The sequence below is a fragment of the Raphanus sativus genome, chromosome 2 (genome assembly GCF_000801105.2).
Source record: "Raphanus sativus cultivar WK10039 chromosome 2, ASM80110v3, whole genome shotgun sequence".
Taxonomy (NCBI): domain Eukaryota; kingdom Viridiplantae; phylum Streptophyta; class Magnoliopsida; order Brassicales; family Brassicaceae; genus Raphanus; species Raphanus sativus.
Window position 1 is genome coordinate 7726033 of NC_079512.1, and position 23494 is coordinate 7749526.

The window sequence follows — 23494 nt, forward strand, 5'->3', positions numbered from 1 at the left end:
GCTTTTCTCCATGGAGAATTGAAAAAAGAAGTCTACATGAAGCTACCACAGGGATTTCAAGGTTCTGATCCTACTAAAGTTGCTCGCCTACGGAAATCTATTTATGGGCTTAAACAATCTCCCCGTTGCTGGTTCTCCAAACTAAGTGATGCTTTGATCAAATATGGCTTCGTTCAGAGTAAACCAGATTACTCACACTTTGCGTACATTCGTGGCAAAATCAGCCTTCACATCCTAGTCTATGTCGACGACTTCATCATAGCCTGCAACGACATTTCTACACTACAGAAGTTCAAGAACTACCTCTGTACATGTTTCAAGATGAAAGATCTTGGAAAACTCAAGTATTTCCTAGGCATTGAGGTGGCACGAAACAAAGATGGTATCTTCATATCTCAGCGCAAATATGCTCTAGACATCATTGCCGAGTCCGGTCTCCTCGGATGCAAGCCATCTTCTGTCCCTATTGAGCTTAACCACAAGTTAGCTCTGTCTAAAAGTCCGATACTCCAAGATCCTGCTCCTTATCGGCGCCTTGTGGAAAGATTAATATATCTCACGTTTACTCGTCCAGAACTTTGTTATGCAGTACACATACTCTCACAGTTCATGAAAGAACCTCGGAAGGATCATTGGGATGCTGCACAACGGGTAGTACGTTATCTTAAAGGCTCTCCTTCTCAAGGCGTTCTTCTTCGTTCCGACTCTTCTTTGCGGGTCACTGCGTTCTGTGACGCAGACTGGAGTTCCTGTCCGATCACTCGCCGGTCATTGAGTTCGTACATTGTCTTACTAGGGTCTTCTCCAGTTTCTTGGAAGACAAAGAAACAAAACACTGTTTCGGCTTCATCCGCAGAGTCTGAGTATAGAGCAATGGCTTATACTTTGCGTGAGTTGAAATGGGTAAAGAGAATTCTCACTTCATTTGGAGTACTTCATAACGATCCTATGAAGCTATTTTGTGATAGCAAATCTGCCATCTACATTGCTAAGAATCCTGTCTTCCATGAACGAACAAAGCATATTGAAAATGATTGCCATCAGGTTCGAGATGCAGTTCAAAGCAAACTTATTACAATGGAGCACATCTCAACTAAGGAGCAACCTGCTGATCTACTTACAAAGTCTCTTCCTTCCACTACGTTCTCCTATCTACTGTCCAAGTTGGGCATTCAAGATGTGTCATTGCCCACTTGAGGGGGGTATAGAGATAAGGATTAGCTTAGAGATAACTATAAACTCTAATGTTGTATTTATCTATTCGTACATATCTCTAAGTGTATTAGGAGATATCTTGATGTATATATATGTGGCCATAGTCATCAATAAACGACAACACTTTCACATTATTTTATTTCCTAACTCTTATCCTCTCCGAATCTACTCTTTTGCAAGTTCTAAACCCTAGAATATCTTCTCTTATATAAGCGTTTGAGATGGAGAGAGTAACCCATCAAAAAGTCTTAATTTCCTTCCTCAAAGACGTCAATAGCACATTCAGAGGTAGTCTTCTTCTTCTTTGTACTTGATTAGTTAGTATTAAGTTGTGTTTTTTCGGGTTCATTTAGCGACCAAAAAAAAAAGTTTCTTTGCATTTCAAGCTTGAGAAAGGTATGTTTTCTATTTATCTTAGTTGTTTTGACATTTGGTTCGTTTGTTTATGCACTTATGTATTGTATTTTGTGTCTTCTCAGAGTTTGAGAGCGTAAGAATTGAAGAATGAAGACTGCTGCTGAAGTTTGAAGTCTTTTATTTTTATTTTGGTTTTGGTTCGTATTTTTATTTTGGTTTTGGTTCGTATTTTTATTTTGGTTTTGGTGTTCTCTTTGAGCTTTAGTTCGTTTTCAGTTGAAGTGTGTTCTGCTTGGTTTGTTATGAACAAGTTCATTTTATTTTGAAGTTTAATAAAGGCTCTCACGTTTGGAGTATTTGCTTTTCATTATTGCAGAATATTTTTATACTTGTTATTTCTTTGTTCACGTTTTGTATGACATAACCATAGAGTTAGTTTTCTCTGTGTACTTTTGTTTTTCATTTGAAACGTTCCTTCGTCTAACACGAAGTCACAAAACAGTTTGTTCGGGTAAAATAAAGGAATATGGATAACCGATATCCGGTTTAGATCCGAACCCGAAAATTAAATGGGTTCAACCGGGTTTAGGATTTGTTACTAAATCCGAACCGAACCCGAGAGGATCCGAACCGAGACCGGTCCGAACTTTTATAATATCCGATTGGGGCTGATTTTTAAGAATCCGAAAATCCGAAACCCGATTAGTATCTACTCAAACCCGAATGGTCACCCGGTTGCCCACACCTAGTTTTTCCATAGTTTTTTTTTTGATTTTTTTCACAAACTATTGTTCTCTATGATACATATCTATACAACATGTGCTGTTTTGAAATTAGGTACAATTTTTTGTTAAGTTTTATTTTTATTTTTATAAAGTTTACAAATTTTATTTTTATTAAAAGTTTTATTAAAAACATTTTTAAAAGTTTTATTTTTATTAAAAAGTTAGATAAAATTAAAAAGGTTACAAACGTTTTAAACTTTTTATAAAAATAAAACTTTGTAAAATGTTTTTTTATAAAGTTAGTTTAAAGTTTTTATGAAATTTTTTTGTAAAGTTTTATTTTTAATTTTATAAAGTTTATATTTTTTATTTAATTAAAGTTTTATTAAAAACGGTTAAAACTTTTTATAAAAATAAAAATTTGTAAAATGTTTTTTACTAAGTTTATTTAATATTTTTTATTAAAAAAATTTGTAAATTATTTTTATTTTTACAAAGTCTATTTTTATTAAATATATTAAACTTTTTATTTTGTTTTCCATTTTTAAAACGTTTTAAATTAAATTTTAAAAAATTCTTTTAGTTTAATGTGTTTAATAAAAACTTTATAAATCTGTAAACTTTATAAAAATAAAAATAAAACTTTACAAAAAGTTATTAATAAAAAGTTTAAACAAACTTTATAAAAATACATTTTAAATTTCCTTATTTTTATTAAAATGTTTGATAAAATTAAAAAGTTTACAAACATTTTAAACTTTTTACAAAAAATAAAACTTTATAAACTGTTTTTATTAGGTTGATTTAACGTTTTTGTTAAAAAATTGTAAATTATTTTTATTTTTATTAAGTTTTACAAAGTTTATTTTTATTAAAAAAAATAAATTTTTTTATTTTTATTTTCCTTTTTTAAATATTTTTAATTATTATTTGTTTTAAATTATATTAGCTTAATGTGTTTAATTAGATTAATCAAGGGTTAGTTTTGGGATTATGAAAGAAATTATACTAAAAAGACAACTAAATGATGGTTTTATACTATAGGGACAACCATGCTAAAATTTTGTTCCGTTTTGGCAATTTTCCCAATTAATATCATGCAAAGTATGCCTTGTTCATATCTTGTGTAAGCAAGAGAGAGTGTGGGGGGGGGGGGGGGGGAATCTTCCCGCGTATAGCAGTTAGTTATACACTGAAGAAACCATTTTTGAACTCAAACAAGCATATCAATAGTGCTTTAAAAAATTCTGCATCACTCATTTCATCTTGGCTTTGTTAAAGCTCATGGTGATCACATATATTTGTTTTGGCAAACAAATGATGATTTTGTGTATGTAGATGACATTATTATTGCTAATACAAGTGATGAAGCTGGAGCCATAATTGCATAAGATTTAAAATCATTCTTCAAACTTTGAGATCTTAACTCCGTAAAGTTATTCTTGGGATTAGAATCTCTAGATTCTCTGATGGAGCATCTATTTGCCAGAGGAAGAGTGCATTAGAGATATCTGATTCTTCAGTACATATGAATCCTAATTTGAAACTTTCAAAGGAAGATGGAGACTTGATTGAAGATCATGAGTTGTATAATCGGATTCTTGGTCATCTAATATAACTGACAATTTACAAGGTCATATATTACATTTAAACTCTATCAGTATTCATCAGCGCCATGTTATCTCATCTCACATCACTTTATACATCAAAGGTACAGTTTTGTTAGGGTTATTCTATTCTGCATCCTATGATCTTACACTCAAAGGTTTGCTGATGAGAATTGGGCTGCTTGTATTGATAGTATACTTTGTACTAGAGATGGCAATTCTTGGACTTGCCCGCGGGCCGGACCCGTTAAAATTTGCTGCGAGCGGGATTGGGCATGAACATCCAGGCCCATTTGTTTAGCGGGCCTCACGGGACAGGGACTATGCGGAATTTGGTCTCATGCGGGACTGGCTCAAATGAGCCTGCGGGATATTGGGCTAAATATCTTCTGTTTATCATCTACGCTGATATATTCTTCTTGTTTACTACAAACTTAAAGAAAATAACACCAATTTATTGTATTGTAGATTACTTCCCTCACCGAAGAGAACAATTAAGTCAATGAAATATTTCAAAGTACTAAGGTTGAGCTCCAATCTGTTATTGCAAAGCTTGAAGAACAAGTAACCTTAGAGAGGTCTAAACCTGATACTTTGGTGTTGGAGATTGAGAAGCTCAAGGTTGTGGCTGCTGAAAAGTATGTTTTGGAATCATATGGTGAAGAACTTGAAAAGACTTTAAAAATATTTGAAGCTCTGTTGAAAGAAGAGGTAATGCACTCATCTCAAAGTTTGTACTATAGGTTTCAGTATATTTGTTGGTGATTCTATAATTTACCTCTTGCTTCTTGTGAAATGATGTTGTTTTGTACTCTACTTAAGTCATTACGGGAATCTTCACCTCATGTTTTGCTTACTGAAAATATAGTTGCATTACGTTGCTACTAATCCTGCTTTCCACAAGCGAACTAAACATATAGAGCTACATTGTCATACTGTTCTAAAGAAGATTGATAATGGTTTACTCAAAACCCTACATATACTAACAATGGACCAAATGGCTTATAAATTACCAGGCCATAGGTTAAATCCAAGATGAGCATTCATAATACCTTCGGCACTTTTTGAGAGTGGCCACTAGAGTTGATTATCTATATATTAAAATTGACGTACTTTTAGAAATTGTTTGCAAACATAAGTATAAAACATGAATAGAATTGTGAAAGCCCCTTTGGTCCAGTGGTTTGACTAAGGGTTCATTAATGTTTTTATACCCAGAGGTCTAGGGTTCAAACCCCAGAAAATACCAAATTATGCATATTATGGAGAAATAGGTTACAAGAGATCTCCAGCTTGGTGCAGGGCGTACCATCGAACATGGATCTCATAGGACGACTCTGAGTGATGCAGTCAAGCGTGTATTCTTACAAGGTGGTATAATTGTCGGCTGTAAAATCGTCTATGTAATATTCTCATTGTTGTAATAGCATAATTAATCAGACGTTAAAAAAAACATGAATAGAATGTTGTTTGGAAACATGGATAGCAGTATGTTAAGAAAAAATATATAATGAATTTATGTTATTAAAAAAATTGAAAGTCAATTATATTATAAGAAACTATCTATATGGATCATCTTTAAAATATACGAAAATAGCTCAATCTAATTATCTAAACATCTTTGTCCAAAATAATTATAAAACAAAATTAAAAATTTATATACATATTTCAAATCAAAATAATAATTTACAATTGATTTATATCAAAATAGATTCAAAATATATACTTATATTCAAAAACTGATTTTACTAAAATATTTTTCAATGACCATTAGAAAAATGTTGTCAATGTATATAAGAAAAATACAATACAAAGCCCAATTTCTAACACAAACTTAAATTATGGATTTTATATTTCACATTAAATTTTTAAAATATAATAGATGTGATTATTTATATGATGGTATATATATAATATTATTAATTATATGATTACTTATATGATGGTAAGTATAAAATACAATTAGTTATATGATTATACATATATGATATAACACTATTGAAAAATAAATAGCAACATATTTTTGATAAAATACATATGCGCGGATCAAGGTTATATTTAAATTAGTTAAAATACAATTTCTTTAGCTTTATATATTTGTTTATAAAGTGCAAGAACAGAAGTTAACAAAATAAATAAACAACTCGTTGTGAGGAGTTGGGGAGAGAATAGAGAGAGAAAACAGAGAGAGAAAGGAGATCTGATTCTGGTTCGGTGTCCGGCCGGCGCGTGAGCGTCCGTGCCGGCGCCGGAACCTTTTTTTCTTCGGTTAAGAGAAGTATTTGTGCTGTTCTTTTCGCCGTCTACCACCAAACGCCTTGTCGGAGCTCTGGTTTCGACTGGAGGGAGGACGCGTTGCGGTGGAGGCTCTTGGCATGAAAGGAGGGGCTTGCATGTGTAAAGGTTGGTTCCGGGGGATGGAGGCTATCGTAGCTCTGTCGACGCCGGCTTTCTTCCGGGAGATGGAGGCTCCCTTAGCTCTGTCGACGCCGGCTTCTGTTTCCGCGACGGGGAAGTTTCTCAGATCCGCCGTCGTCGGCTTTTGTCTCCGGGGTGTGAAGGTCTCCTCTGTTTTGCGCCGCCGGATCTCGGTTCCTAGAGTTTTAGGTTTTAGTTTGTTGCTTTTCTTTTATTAGCAGTCATGGTGGTTTGTTGGTTGTTTGTGGCCTCGGTGGAGGCGGATGAAGGTCTCTGGTGGTAAATTCGGGCATGCTTGTGATGCCTTCTCCTGGGTGTGTGCGGTCATCAGTGGTGGACGAGATCTCGCTGTGGCGATTGATGCTCTCCGATTATAACCACTCGGGAGAGTAAAAAGTATTTGCGGTGGTGATGCTTGGAGTCGGTGAACTCAGGTCTGGTTCCGGTGAACGTAGCTTTGGTTCTCCGGTGGTAGCGGGAAGCGGTAGAGATGTGGCGCCTGCGTGACGCGTGGCCCTCGTGTGTCGAGGATGAAACACGTGTCCTGCCTAATTTCAATCTTCGCGGCGGCTGCATCGTGAGCTGCTCTGGCGCTAGGGTTTGGGGTTCTTTGGGCTGTGGGCCGGTTTGTTTTAAGTTTGGGCCCGTTGTTAACGGGCTTCAAAGTTTGTAAGATTCTGGGCTTGGCCCTTTTATATAATATATTCGACGGGAAAAAAAAAATAAATAAACAACTCGTTAAAACGTTAATACGCAATGGGCCATTGGGGAATTGAAGAACATGGACCAAGATAGACTATGATCACGTCTGCGAATTGATCCCTATGTTTATATGTAGAGTAAAAACAAACGTATAAATATATTAATACTGTCTAGAGTGTCTGGAAGAATCTGCTACTGACTCCAGCTCTGTAAAGCCTCATCCCATCACTTTCTCCTGCTACGTGAATCTCGTTATGCGCCGGAACAAACAAAACATCTCCTCGGTTAACCAACAGTTGAGATGAACCGGTTTGCAGTTTCCCTTTTCCTTCTATAACCAGATAGACCGAAGGACCGGGTATGGCCGGGAAAATCGTCGATTTCCCTGTAGGAAGATCACAATGGTCCACCTCAAACTCATCAAATGGAGGAAGATATCTCGTAATGTATGGAGTCAGAGAAAATCCTTTCAAAATCTCCGGGTAGCCCTGAAACAAATCCGGTACAGTTAATCAATAACCAAACAAAAATTGGTTCTGGTTAAACCTAATTTCGGTATTCGGTGTACTAACTAAATAAAACGTTAAAGTATAAAGAAAACAAAATATCGGTTTACTAACTTAACCAAAACGTTAACGTGTAAAAGAAAGTTACCAGTTTATAAGTGAGCATAGAGCAAAGCGTTTGAACATCGCGGTGTTTAGGAGTGAGACCAGCTCTGACAACGTTGTCTGAAGCCGCCATACACTCTACACAGTCGCCGGAGATGTAAGCGTGTGGCTCATTCGCGTCCAAATACAAAGCCTCTCCGGGACTAAGCTTGACGTAGTTAAAAAAGAAAGCTGAGATCACGCCTACGTCACCTGGATACTGTTTCTCTAATTCCAAAACTAACTTCTCCTTCTCCGACAGTTCACGGTGGTTTTTCTCCGTGATTAGACGCCTCTTCATCTCAGATATGACTTGCTTCGTCTCATTGTTACTCGCAGACATTAACTGTGTGAAGATCAAACGGACAACGGGTTTAATACTCTCGTCTCCCTCTTTTTCGTTGACGGTTAAGATTTGATCTGCAGCTTTACTTCCGACGAGCTCTGTGATCTCTGGTACATTGGCGATCACTTCCTTCAGCTCCTGATACAGAGCCGGTTCAATTTTTGTTTTAGAATATGTAATAAGCAAAACAACTGTAGTAAAATAAATTTAATTCGGTTTAACTGAGTTGAACCATTGTGAACCAAAACTCCCAAAATAAACAAATTAATTGGAATGGACCATGTCCCACAGAAAGTGATATTCAGTTTGGCACTAGTTCCATTTGGGTTTATGTTTCAGTTATTCGGGTATGAAATTGCTTTTAGATCAGATCGGTTTATCTTGATTGAACATCACTGATTGTTAAACAAGGCATTAGTATGACACTGTTCCTTCATTCTGAATAATCAACCGGATCTAAAATACAAGCTTAAACCGATTGTAATTCGACATGGTATGGGAAACAATTTAACCGATATAACATAAACCAAAAACCACCCTAATTAAAAGTTATCTATAAAAAAAATTAGTTAAAGGTTTGCAGAACATGAAAGAGAGAAGAGTCTGAAATGTGTACCTTAAGAGATACGAAACCACAAAGCGCTTGAAAAGGAGTAATTGCGAGAGCAATCTCAGGCTTATGGTTAGCATCTCTGTAAAGAAGAGGCTCTTCTTTGTGCAATTTCTCTGCTAATGCCTTGTCTGGATGTGCTTGAATCGACAACGCTTTTGTCACTGACAAAACCTAATTTTAACAACGACAAAAAAGAAAGATTCAAATCTCTATGTATTAATTTAAAATTAGGTTTTGTTGTAAAAAACAGTGTCAAAATGTAAACAGATCTAATATATAATGATTATTTACCAAGAAAATGGCAAATTGATTATATATATGCAAACAGAATCTGAAAGCAGAAAAGTTTTATTATCTTTTTAAACACAGAATAAATCGAAACTTTAGTAAGAAAAACAGAGCAAAAATTCTTGATTAGGATATGAATATCAAATAAATAGTTCAATTCCTGATTTATTTATTTATTTATATACCAGAACAAGAAAGTTTGGCCGTAAACAGAACTTGAAAATATATGTCTTAGGTTAATTGGTAATATAAATATATACCTTGAAGAGGAAAGGAAGATCACATCCCCATTTGTCCACGACTCTAGACCCGAGAACATCCGGGTTATCCGTAACCCACGACTTCAACGTAAACATGCATTCGGACCCTTCATGACCCGACCCGAGTTCTTCTTCGTTTACAACGTGACTCGGTCCTGACTCGTGAGTACCCATCCACAACTCCGCGTGAGGAACCGCCGGGTCAACACGGTTCCCTGAATTGGCCTCGTGGAATCTCGCAACCAGTGAGTCATGTCCGAGTTTGCCCCACTCGTAGTTCTTCACGGCGCATCTCAACCGTTTGATCCCTTCTACGACGGTTAACTTGGCGGGATCACCACCGTTCGTTTGGATTGCGTCTGCACCCATTTTGGCCTTTTGTTTTTTTTTTTCTTTCTTCCTCGCTGAATCAGAGAGGAGATGATAATATGATGGGCATTTCTTGTATTGTATGCTATATTTATAATATACTTCCTTGGAAGAGGGTTAAAAGTCAATCATATTATATGGAAAGAATATTATACATTGGGCAAGCAATGGAGTAAATATATGTGTATAGTTTCTTTATTCTTGTGTAGTCACAAAGATATGCATTTACTGATATTGTAAATGTTTAGAAATGAGGCTCACGGGAATTAGTTAAATTATGAAAGTACTTACGTGTACAAGAAGATAAAGCTTTTCTTTAAACCTATCCATCAGTAGATGTGGAGGAGAAATCTAAAGATAGAGGTAATGACCATTTCTGGAAGATAAGTTGAGAACTCTTTTTTTATTTGTTTTATTCTAATGGTAATTGCGTGTTCTGCTTTGAATTATGGTCCAATTAGTAATGACTATAACTTTATAATTTATTGATATAGAAAAAATCTGTAGATTTTTTGCTTTAATTTTAGATTTTATTACTTTATAATTTAATGGAAAACACTAAAAATTACTTTATATACTTAGCTCTGCAGATCAATTATACAACTTAAGGTTATTTCAAGAGCTGTAATTTTAAAAAATAAATTAAAATTTGATTACTTTGATTTTAGTGCTTTAGAAATAAATAAGTTTGTGCATCAATTACCAATCACATCCATAGAATTTGTGAAAAGATAAGATTGGGAGGATAAAGAAAAAAAAAGATTCTAGATACTCATGAGTCGAAATTTGCTGAAACTTCTTTTACTTATTTTCAGACTTGCCAAAATCGTAGATATGGAACGAACCTGTTTTTTTTTAATGCTTATTTTGTTTGGAATGAACCTAATTTATTTTGTGAAAGGAGAATATGTCTCATCTACATCGTTTGCCACATCAATGTTCAATAGACTAGGATAATGAACGTCATATAGGTGGCTAATAAAAACTACCATACTACTAGATTGACTTTAGTATTCAAATTTGTCAAATCTATTTATTTCAACCTTTGTTAAAATTAAAAATAATACTAATAAAATTTCGTCAATTGTAGTTTAAATATTTTATACATAAAGTTCTCATAACTTCAAAAGACAAAAATGGGTCAAGCTGGAAATCGAGAAAGGTAGAAGAAGTCAATGGCTTCCTTGTGGAAGTTCTCCATGAAAAGTATGAATGATCCAATTTACATGTGACATACTTCCTCCTCTGAAATGACATAATTTAAGTTTCTTACTTTATTCACAAGCCAACATTATTACTTTTTATATTTTGGTATCATTTGGGTTGATATAGAAGAAACATTAATACCAACTAGATTTTGATTCGGATGAGATATTTTTAGATGCAAAATTTCATTAACAGTGTTATAGATATTTTATTAATTGTAAGAATTTTTCTATTTAAAATATTATTGCATTTAAGTCATCGATTTTAAATCTGATATGAATCTGTGGTCGAACTGATAAATCTGATGATCTGTTATGCAATCTAGTTTGGGTTTTTAGAAAATACTAGATTTTGATCTACGTTTTCCAAGTACATGGTTAATCTTTGTCGAAAAATGAATTAGTGAAAGTTTGAAATTTACACATATGTTTTATAATATTTTTTAAGTCTATATAATTAAATTAAAATTTATATAAATATCATTTTATGAATATGAGATAATTATTCCATTTAAATAACCTGCTTCGTATTTATTTTACTTATATTATAAAGTTTTAAAAATATAATATAAATTTATTTAAAACATTTATTATTAGTCCAAATTTATTTTATCATAAGTTTTTTTTTTGACCTCATAAGTTTATAGCTTTTTTTTTTGTTCACCCGTCTGAAATCTCTGTTACGTCTATTTTTAAAAACAATTGTTGATAGATTTTATTAACAGTAAATATTACACTATCAATATTAAGGAACTGTAATAAATAAATAGTTCACTTATTATTTATAGTGCTAAATCAATTGTTACACTGACTATGTACTATTGAAAATTTTAGAATATAGTTTTAGGTTGAAATATTATTAAGTGAAAAACATCACATATAAGCTTTATGAAAACATAGTTACATCTCCTTAATTTACGCTGAGCATTTTTTTGGAATAAACCATGTATTATTTGTCCAGTAATTTACGTTGAGCATTTGGTATAATTCTTTGGTAGAAATATATTATTTAACTAATTTTGATCCGCGCTTCAAAAGCGCGGATATTATTTTTTACTTTTATGAAATATATTATTTTTTTGTAATTATTAAATGTATTTATCTTAGTAAAGTTTTCTTTATAATAAATTTGACACATAGAGTGTCTCTGATAAACTATGTGTTTCTCTGGCTTTATTTTATTTCTTCTCCAATCAACATAATTATTTGAATTGTTGTTAAAATAAATCATTTAAGAACGCAAATGTACAATACTTTTATATTGATATTTTGTATAAACAATGTGACGTATTTCTACATTAATTAAATATTTACATTGTAATTTAAATTTTTATACAAATCAACATATTTGTGTTGTTTATTGTTAAAAGAAATGATTTTGAATCCAAATATACAGTACTTTTATAATGATTTTTTTAAGTTCTTATAAATTTTTAAATATATTTATTTCAACTGAACCAACTAATATTTTGTTCAATTGGCCCCTGAAATATATTTTTATATATCGATATTTATTTTTCATAATTAGTGTTATATATTTTAGATGTATCATAATATAACTAATGATATTCAAAAGACCTGGACCGAATCAGGTTATATAGCTATTTTTGTTACAAATATCCGAATCTGTTTTAGATACATTAATTATTTAGATATTTTTAGGTTTCTATACATCAGAACCGAATTCATCCAGATCCAACTGAAAATCCACACATAAGTTTATAATATTTAAGCGGGACTTGGTTTAAAAAAAAATGATACCCAAAAAGAACAACATGTACCTAAATGGATATATAATGTTCATGTCTAACTTATTTTATAAATTAATAAAAAAAACTCTTTCTATGTGTTTGACTAAATTAAGTGAAATAGAAAGGGGTTTTTATCAAGTAAAATAATTATATGGAGTGAAAAATTAAGTGGCAATAAATATAGCATATTTTAGTTATTTTGATTTAAGTTATTATTTTCTTCACAAAAACATATCTTTGAATTATGTTTTTGGATATGTAATTTTCCACCGATTGAAACTAAAATAAAATATTTTAGTAAAATAAACTAAACCAAACTTTTAATCATATATAAAACCTAATTATTAACATTTTTGATTTATAATTGTCACAAAGTTAATATTGATTAACTAATAAATAAAAACATGCACTATTATTATTATGGTAATATAATTAATGATGTAAATTATTATTAAGGTAACATAATTAATTAAATTGTTAAACTAAGTGAAATATGAGAACACAATTAATAGATACTACTATTCAATGTATCCAAACAAATTTCATTAAGACTATTATTCAAATTTACAAACACTCCAAAAAAATTTAATCCTCTTATTCAAGTCTTCAAACACTTCGATTTTGTATTTAAATTTTAATAAGATAGATGTTTGAACGTGTAGAAAGTTATAAATGCTAGAATTAATTTGTAAAATCTTAAATGCAAATAAATAATGAAAGATTAGGGAATTTATGGTAATTTAGTTGAGAATAATAAATGTTATTATGCATAAAAATAGGAATGACATTAGAATTTAATAGTATAGATTCATTATTTGAAATTGGATAAAACACGCAAAAAGCTGCTAAAAACCAAAGTTGCCGATTGAACAGATAGGTGGTCAATATGTAATTTAATTTAATTTATTATTTTTAAAATTAAATTTAAAAGTTAAGTCCAATATTTGCATTATATTTAAATACTTATTAATTTTAATTTTATCGTATTTTATACCATATGTCGTAATTCCAAATTGTTACAAAAATTATTTAAATTATCTGTTTTTATTTTTATGTTAAATAAAAAAATAAATAAAAAATAGATTTTGAAACTCTATCATGTTTTAAACATGATTTTTCTTTTATTTATATGACTATACATGTAACATGTATAAACTATGCATTTGTTTATACTCTCACAATTATGCTTATATATTGATTATAAATGTAAAGTGGGAAGAAGAAGTTATGATTCTACGTAGAACTCAATGTCAAAAAAATATGAATTGGTGCTAGTTTTTGTGGAAAAGTATAAGATATAGAACATCCATTGAACGATATACACATTTTTGTCTAGTTTTTATAAACATAAATGCATGGATACAGTTTTATTTGATTCACCACTACAATAAATAAGAGAGACGGGTTAAACCATCGATAGTAACTAGATGGAATGTTACTGTTTTATAAGGGAAAGAGCATTAATGATTCTGAGTGGTTTTAACTTTACAATAGGACTTAACATTTAGACCAAAAAAAAAACTTTACAATAGGAGATGTAAAATTACAAAAAAAAATTAGATCCAACACAATATTTCTGTTTTAATAAGATAAATGCAACTGTGTGATTCATGCTTCATCTCGTCTCTTAGGTTTTTGATTGTGTGTCTAAAAAAATGATAATTATATCACTACAAGAAAACATCGGTATTCTGAGGGACATTCCGAGGGAAAATGATTTCCTCGGAATTTTCTGACGAAAAACCGAGGAAATTCCGAGGAAAGCCAAAAATGTGATTTCCTCGGAATTTCCTCGGAATTTTCTTAGGAAATTCCGAGGAAAACACATTTCCTCAGAATATTCCGAGGGAATACCGAGGAAACCATGTCCGTCGGAAAAAAACCGACGGATATTTCTAAAATTCCGAGGATATTTTGTAGCCGTTAGAGAGCCGTTGGACGATTTTAAAAATTCCGAGGAAATTCAGAGGAAGGGTAGTTTTTCCTCGGAATTTCCTCACTATATCGGCTGGATTTACCCCTCTTCATTTTCATTCACTCCATTTCTTCTTCTTCTCTCCTACTATCACAAAATTGATATAAAAAAACATGTCTTCTTCAAATTATTTTCGTTCTTGGATCGATCGACCTCATTTGGATCCGGAGACGAGATTGCTTACGAAAGAATACCAACGAGGTATAACCGAATTCATGAGGTTAGTTCGCCGACAACCGGAAGCAGAACATGTCTAAGTCCTAATCTATATGATCAAATGCTTATGAACGAATGGATAAAACAATGCAAATATGCAAGATATCACTTCTCCTTCACAAAACATAAAAAAGAAGCCATTGACTCAGAATCAGAGTAGCTTTATTTTTTTGTTTTTTTTTTGTTGAAATACCGAGAAAATTCCGAGGGACTTTAGGGTTTCCTCGGAATTTCTTCGGAATTTACCTTCTCGATTTAGGAATTTGATTATAAAGTATTGTTCCTCGGAATTTCCTCGGAATTTTCTGAGGAAATTCCGAGGAACATGTGGGTTCTCGGTTTAAAACCCCTAGTTCCTCGGAATTTCCTCAGAAAATTCCGAGGAAATTCCGAGGAAAGTACTGATTTTCAGAATTTCCTCGGAATTTCCTCAGAATATTCTGAGGAAATTCCGAGGAACTTGGGGTTTTAAACCGAAAACAACGTTTTGCGGATTGAATAACACGTATATAACCTTCATTAAGTGTCTTAACCATATTATGAAGTCAAACTTTGGTGTTTTACATAATAACAAACACTTTTACGATTGCTTGAACGAAAACCACACAACATAAGATAAACACTTATACACTTTAATAAACGTAAAAGGGAATACTTACAATTATTTTTGAATTTTTGTTATTTCATGGTTTATGATCATCTATACAAAGAATCATCAATGGTATGCATTACATTTGTATAAGAAATGAAATACGGCAAAAAATTGGAATTTGAAACCCCAAACCCTGTTTCCTCGGAATTTCCTCAGAATATTCTGAGGAAATTACGAGGAACATAACCAAGGTTCCTCGGAATTTCCTCAGAATATTCTGAAGAAATTCCGAGGAACCCTTGTTCCTCGGAATTTTTTCATTTACCCGGGAACCCTAGCCGCCAAACATTTCGGGAAAATCAGATATATCTAAACCGAGGAAATTCCGACGACCCTTAAAAATATACTGAGGAAATTCCGACGGAAAATGTCCGTCGGACCCCTCATAAAATTAGGGTATCTCGATTCTTTCTTCCCCATTTCTCTCTTCCTCTCCTCTCTTCCTCTACGCGGCTCCTCCTCCTCCTCCATCGATTTCCGGCGAATCCCACCGTTTGTTTCCTCCAATTCTTTGCCAAATCATGTAAGCACCTATCCCTCTCTCTTTTCTTCAAAAAATTTGATTGATTATGGTTTGTGAGATTAGAATTTCGGATTTTAGGTTGTTAGATGGATAGTTTAGGATTGAATGGGTAGTTTAAGTTAGGATTGTTGTTTTGATTGTTGTTTTAGTTTTTTTTGGATTTATTTTTTGTTTTGGTTAAAATTCAAAACGTTTTTCTATTTTTAAAACGTTTTTTGATTTTTAAAAGCGTTTTTCTATTTTTAAAAACGTTTTTCAAGTTTCCAGTAATAATAAAACGTTTTTTAAAATTTTTTAAAAAATTTATAAACCTTTTTTCTCTATTTATAAACGATTTATAATTTTTTATAGATGTATAAATCATGTATACTAACAAATTATAAATTTTTAATAATTTTTATATATTAAAACTAATTTTGTAATTATTAAACAATTTTAATATATTAAAACTATTTTTGTAATTATTAAACTATTTTATATATTTAAACTATTTTTTTTGTCATTTTTAAACTTTTTTTTTGTATTTAAACTATTTTTGTAATTATTAAACAAATTTAATATATTAAAACTGTTTTGTAATTATTAAACTATTTTTATATATTTAAACTATATTTTTTAAAAAATATATGTATTAAAACATCTTTTGTGATTAAAAACTATTATTTGGGATTTTATTTTTAAAAAAATATATATTTACATATATATATATACAGGTCTTATGATGATCAGTACTATTCTTATGTTTTTTACAAGGCGGAGAAAAATGATAGCGAGCCGGTTGATGATCTCGCCCTAATGATAGCGAGCCGGTTGATGATCTCAGCTTCAAACCGAGGATGACGATTCCACGGGTTCGACCTACTTGCCTCGGGTTTGGATTAACGAAATCGTTGAATCGGTAAGTTCTTTTTTTAATGTTCAATTTATTTTTTCTATTATTTAATTTTGACACTTTTCTATTTCAGGGGGTTCCAAAGAAGAAGGGACGTTTGTTCGGTTTGGGTCGTCGTTCGCGGTCGGTTCCGTCTTCTGCTGCACCACCGCCCTTTGTTGATCCAGAAGTACTTTTGGGTCAGATGAAGGACAAGGATGATCGCATATCTGCGTTGGAGTCCACGGTGGCAAGTCAACATGCGGGCTGGGAGGCACAGAAGAAGCTCAACGAGCAAATGTTGGAGATGATGAGGAGGTTGCACCCGAACGAGGTGCTCCCGACCATGCCAGACCCGAACGTCCAAAGCCCGTAGCTTTTTTTTTATAAACTCGAAATGTTTTTTTTTATTTGTACGACTTTGAATTTTATATAATAATATGTTTCCAATTTAAATTTTATATTTTCAAATTTAAAATTCAAAAATTAATTTTAAAAAATAATATTTTTTTTTTAAAAAATAATTTTTTTTTGAAAATTCCGAGGAACACTTCCCTCGGAAAATTCCGAGGAACAAATTCCTCGGAATTTTCCGAGGGAAGGATTCCTCGGAATATACCCTCGGTACAAATCGGAACTTCCGACGATTAATTTCCTCGGAATAGTCCTCGGTATATACCGACGGACGTATTCCTCGGTATATTCCGATGAACAGTGGTCCTCGGTATTTCTTCGGAATTTGTGTTCCTCGGAATTCCGTCAGAAATTTCCGAGGAAATTCCGAGGAAATATAAAATTCCGAGGAGTTTTTTCCGAGGACGTATTTTCTCGGTATGTCGTCGGAATAGCTTTATTCCGACGACATACCGACGATTTTTTCCCTCGGTATATGCATGTTTTCTTGTAGTGTATATTCATGGTGGTAAATAAAAATTTCGCGCCATACTGCGTTACTGTAAGACATGCAATGACCAAAGATTAAGAAGTTCTATATAGCTGTTTAATTCTAAAACATGGGAAGATGTTTTAAATGTAGATGCAAGTTTTTGTGGATGGTAACTAGTCTCTACAATACAAGTTGCAATGCAATTTTTTTTGTTTAAAGAAAAGCTGTTTTGGACGTAAGAAGATGAAAAAAAGGAGAATGAGAATGGGAATCAGGGTGGAGTGGAATCGCATAAAGATCGAAGGGTTACTGTTAAAAGACGTCTTCAAAATCAGTGGACGAAACTTAGGCAATGACGTGGAGTTCGTTAGGCTCCAAGTATGAGCGTTTCCGTCATCTTTTAAATATGACTTTTTCTTCTACACGGTATTCGGTTTGGTATTTGTCAGCTAATTGAATCCGGTTCTTGTGGCATTGGACCCAAAAATGTTAGATAGAATTAGGCATCTAGAATTATACTAGCTTCTTTCTTTCAATTTTTTATACAGAACAAATTCTATAGATATGATGATAATTCGATAGAATAGTCCAATGTCCTATAAATTTATCTTTTCTTTTATTAGAAAGTTCTGCGCATAAATCTGTAATTTTTTGAAATTCAAAACCAAAACACATAATAAAAAACTCATCCTTAGCGTGTCATTCTACTTTATAATGTCTAAGCTTTGTTTTTGGTTTTTAGTCAAAAAAGGGAAAATTGTGAGAACAAAAAAAACTTAGTTGTTGTCCTTTTGGTTTTATAAAGTTTACAAATTCTATTTTATTAAAGTTTTATCAAAAACGTTTTAGAACTTTTTATAAAATTAAAAATTTGTAAAACGTTTTATATAAATTTTATTTAACATTTTTATTAAAACAATTTTCTAAATTATGTTTATTTTATAAATTTTACGAATTTTATTTTTGTTAATTTTTTAAAAAAATTTTATTTTTTTCCTTTTTAAAAAGTTTTTAGTTAATTTTTTTAAAAAATCTATTAGTTTAATGTGTTTAATTATATTAATCAATGATTATTTTTGGGATTATGAAAAAAAATTATACTAAAAAGACAACTAAATGATGGGTTTATACCATAGAGACAACCATATTTTTTGTTCTGTCAATTTTCCCAAAAAAAAAACTTTGTTTTTGGTATTTTTTCTCGGAACAAAATCTCAATACTTCAGATCCTTTATGACAGAAACAATTATTTTTCATCTGCATTTTATTAATAAAGATGAGATCCAAACCAAAGCCGGCTATTGCATAAATGCAACTCCATAGACATAAGCTGACGGTAACCTCAGAAACATAGGTAGAAAACTTAACAGGATCAGTTCCGGAGCCAAAACGACAAAAGAAAATAAACCTAAATAGACTGCTAACTAGATTAAGAACCAACAACCGATTATTTTTTTTGAAGAGAAACTATCGGCCTCGCATGATAGAAACAATTTGTGTTGCATACTTTGAGCATGGTATAAAACATTTTCAACTTTAAACAACCACAAGCATGGTATGAAACATTCTAAGCACCATTTTTAGTGCTCAACTTTAGTTATTTATTCGATTTTGAGGGAAGTTTTAGAAGAGTTAACATGTGTTGTTGTTTTTTTCTGAAAATAACATGACTTAACATGTGTTAATAACTAGCTTTCTAAGTTGATACGTGACTTGGCGTCCTTTTTTCTGAACGCAACCATATTTTATATCCAGTTCTCTTGATAGTTGATAGTCAACTGATTAAGGATGTTAAAGCGCTAACTCGATTTTTAAACATCTTTGAAGACAGTTTTGCCAGGGACATTTAATGAGAAAAAACATTTTGACGTTTGGTTTAACAAATTTGGTTAGAAATTTGTATGCCCTGTAATGTGTGACCGTTTGACAAGTAAAGGTTCTAAAATAAATAAAAGACATTTTCCCGAAGCTCTATATTTTTTTGAAACTAAAATTATCCATACAACCAGTGCCGGTCCAGCGTAATCTCATGCCTAAAGCATGAAAAAAAAATTTTCCCCTTGAATACATTGGCTGGGCTTCGAACTCTAGTTCCTAGAAGAATCTTCAACAGCTTTTGCCACTGTACTAAGTAGACTATTAATAAATTTGGCGCCCTTTACATTTTAATATATTTTGGCGCCTAAAATCCTTGCTTGTTGGGCTTTATGTCAGGGCCGGGCCTGCATACAACAGATACGTTCTATTCAGCATACTCGAGATTATGAAAACAATTCAAACTGTTCCAATAAGCATGTTCTGAAAAGACTATTGGCAATTTGGCATAAGCTATTGAGTCATTCTGTGACAGAATATGCTAACGTTTAAAAAGTTTAAAATGAATTTCAACAAATTTAAAAGATTATTTATTTATTTAGGCTCTCTATATTTTTATCTTTTAAAATGAAAGTTATCTACATTTAATCCTTTTTAAGCTTCAAGCATTTTCAAGAAAGAGAAGCTTTACCAGAAGTCAACGTGTTTTTTTAAACGATGTACTATTAAACAGACCAATCAATGAGTTGTAGTCAATACACGTCAAACAAGAATAAGCATACAAACTTTTCAAATAAATCCTAAACTTTCAATCAAATGTAAATCCGAACACACACAAAGGGATCTTAAAGAATCAAACTATTGTTAACTGCGCATTGATGATAGATAAGAATCTCTGCATTTCACTGGGAAGAATCTGAACCTGGAGAGACACAAAGAGGTTCACAAAAGATTAATCAGAATTCAAAAAGCAAAAAAGATATGAATTCAATGTTCATAACAAAAAACAAGAAAGCGAAAACCAAAAGAACACCTTTCTCTATGATAGGATCACAAGCCCAAGATACAGAGACGCGCAAAGAAACATAAATGATATCATTCCCCTGAATATCAAAAACAACTTGTCAGAAAAAAAAAAAACACTTTCACTTTTACTATTGTGTAATGAATTGGGAATCTAACCAAATGACACCCCAGCCACAACCAGTGCAGCAAGGACAGATCTCTGCAAACTTCTCAGCATCGCTTGAGTGGACTCTCCGTGATATCAGATCATCATAGATATCTAATTTTTCATTGCAGTCAAAACAAAATAAGAACCTTCTTATAGTAGTTGAAGGCGAAGTTAATGAGAGGAAAAGACACACATACCGTAAACTGAGAATAAGCTATTCATCACACCTGAAATGTGAAATAGGGTTTTTTGTTTAAATAAGATGTTTATAGTAAAGAAAAAATAGAACTTCAATGGAACTTACTTACCAATGAAGAGAATGACATAACGGAGTATTTTGACAGTAGTTAACTCTTGTAGAACCCAAATGATAGCGAGGAAGACTATGAAACCTGAGAAACTTTTTCACTGATTGTTAGAAGTTTTTTTTTATATCAACTATTAAAATGAAGATGTAATGAGAGGAATCATGAGATAACACACCTATACAAAGACCTCGAAGCGTCCACTGTCAAGATAGAAAAATTTGGGATCTCATTTGTTTGATGTTAATGTCTCAAGGAGTGTTAGATAAGAGAGAAAAAGTTGCCTTCTTACGTTTTTGGCAATGAAGAGGACGATGAATAAAGCAAGACCCAGACCAGCAGCAGCTATTCTTGCTGTAAGAAGATTAGTAGATGCAAGAATCAAAGCCATTCCCCAAAATGATGAGCCAAGATCTATAAGCCAATTCAACAGAAACAAAAAGTTAAAACACTTTAACCCATTAACAAAAAAGGTTGACTCTGTTGTTAATTTGTATAGAGGAGATAGATTGTGCATTACAGCCAGCAGGCAAGATCAGCCAATAAATGCCACCACGTGTTGTTGTAGAACCTCCTTCATTTGCATTCACCTCCATCCCCTCCACCTTTTGGTTCAAGAAGCAGATGGTTTATATTCAAAACACATGGCACTATGCAAATTGAAAAATTAAGATGCAGATTCACAGAGAGATGGTGCAACCATTTTATGGTTATTAATGTGCATTTCATACATAGCATTACTTGCAAAGAAAAAAGTGTTTGGCTTGTAATAAACTCATAAGGTAAAATTGTAGTACAAATCAATCAAACTAGAAGAAAAAACACAATCAGAAACTGGGATAAGAGCGAAAGCTATACATTCCTATTCTTATAGAGTTCTCACCAAACAAGAGAAAAATACTAATTTTAAATACTCTAAATTGATATCTCAATTACATAAAAGAAAATCTACACCATGAACAGTCGGCAGGGACATGTTTATAAACGCAGCCCTGAATAACAGCTTTTATAACCAACTCGAACGAGCTATAATCTGTTACATTCAGTCCTAGGATAGTTACAGTAGACCTACACCTATGGCTTGGCTTGAGTAGCTGAACTTGTTTAAGTAGACTAACTGTGTGTCTTAGCTTCTTAAACAATGAAAAAGCTTGTAGTCTAGATATCATATACAAATCTGATGGAGTACGGATAAAACAATGTTTTCTATACACAGCAAGCTCTAAGATCGTCGAAAACAGTCATCTACAGAGACAATGCCGCTAAAGCGACCGACCCTAGGGCATGGTTGCTAGTATTCAAGTAGTGGGATAGTAAAAAAAGACCCTCTGCTCTGCCCATTTGAACGTTCAAGAAACCTAAAACTAGTCTGAGTTCCAAGCGTGGCCTAAAGCATACATTTTTCATGTTTGCAAACTGAATCAAGACACCAACTATATGATTCGTGCTAAACAGTCATGTCTTATGTAGAATGCTGAGACACCATTGCTCTCAAAGTGGATCACTAGTCAACCAAATCAAAGCTAGTAGAAATGAGAGAGAGAGAGGCAGCTTACATCACCACAAGTAAGCTTGCAAGCAACAGCATGACTGGCTTCGTGAAGAAACACCGTGATTAGTTTAAACGGAGTCAACAGGAATGTCCTCCATAGCTGTAAGAAACACCCAATCAAAAAAAGTCGGAAACTTTATAAGTCAATAGATACATAAACACTAGAATCGGACACCCTTTTTTGACTAGATTACATGATAAACCCATCAGATCTTCAACTAAAGGTTCAGACTTTAAAGGTCTTTGTTGAGGACATAAAAGAACTGACCAGAAGGATAACGACGGTGAAGATTCCGATGGTGATGAGGAACGCGTTCTGGTTCCGATTACAGCAGCCCTGGAGTTCCCAATTCGGCGAGTTCATTTTTTATGACAGAACAGAAGAATCTTTCTTTTCTTTTCTTTTTTCCGGAATCTGAAGAGTGATTGGGAGCAAAAAGAAACAAGAAAAGAGGGAAAAAAATTGGATGAATTTGATTGGTTCGTTGTTGTTGTTTTTTCAGTTTTTTTGACATTTTTTTTTTCTTTCTAATGTTCTTCTTTGGATTAGGTGACACATCGATGACCAACATTGACCAAATCACGCGTTTAATTTTCCCTATTTTTCCTTCTCCATAACGCGTATTATTTCCACATCAGTTTTTTTCTCATCAGTTTAAACGGGATCGTGTAGACGCTACAAACCCCCCAATTGGTAGCTCTACATCTATATACTCAAGAAAACTTCTTATTTGGTCAAGAATACAGGCCAATAGCTGTATAGTTTTCAAATCTTCACCATTTGGAATTTTGGATCATTCTCACATGGCCTCCGGGTCGAGGATGGGTTGGTCTGGTTGGTTGTTGAAATCTCGAAGACCATCTTAGTTGACCATAACCTCAATGACCGTGTTGAATTCATTTCTCATATTTTTGATTCTGGACCTTGTTCTTAGTAGCTATTTCATAATCGAGATTAGCTCAATTAGATCGTCCTTGGTTCTTATGACCTAGGCATAAAAGGTTTAATTTAGAAATCA

The 23494-nt window shown here is 32.6% G+C and overlaps 2 protein-coding genes and 1 long non-coding RNA gene across 3 annotated transcripts; 1 reads left to right on the forward strand and 2 right to left on the reverse strand.

Moving 5' to 3' along the window:
* The first annotated feature begins 1357 nt into the window (after window positions 1-1357).
* On the forward strand, window positions 1358-1928 carry LOC130502220 (uncharacterized). The gene is made up of 2 exons (XR_008940182.1): window positions 1358-1503; window positions 1695-1928. It is a non-coding gene; the product is annotated as an uncharacterized LOC130502220 (long non-coding RNA).
* A 5110-nt stretch (window positions 1929-7038) lies between these two features.
* On the reverse strand, window positions 7039-9660 carry LOC108836645 (mannose-6-phosphate isomerase 2). Its single transcript, XM_056999003.1, has 4 exons — window positions 9182-9660; window positions 8637-8804; window positions 7679-8158; window positions 7039-7512 (listed from the first exon to the last, which is right to left on the reverse strand). The coding sequence occupies exons 1-4, from the start codon at window positions 9548-9550 to the stop codon at window positions 7195-7197; spliced, it is 1335 nt and encodes a 444-aa protein (XP_056854983.1). The 5' UTR covers window positions 9551-9660; the 3' UTR covers window positions 7039-7194.
* A 10474-nt stretch (window positions 9661-20134) lies between these two features.
* Window positions 20135-22965, reverse strand: LOC108826447 (uncharacterized). Its single transcript, XM_018599833.2, has 10 exons — window positions 22744-22965; window positions 22480-22575; window positions 21444-21528; window positions 21216-21337; window positions 21102-21126; window positions 20927-21010; window positions 20816-20845; window positions 20627-20729; window positions 20478-20547; window positions 20135-20366 (listed from the first exon to the last, which is right to left on the reverse strand). Exons 1-9 carry the CDS (start codon window positions 22837-22839, stop codon window positions 20484-20486), a joined length of 705 nt encoding a protein of 234 aa, XP_018455335.2. The 5' UTR covers window positions 22840-22965; the 3' UTR covers window positions 20135-20366; window positions 20478-20483.
* Window positions 22966-23494: the final 529 nt, after the last annotated feature.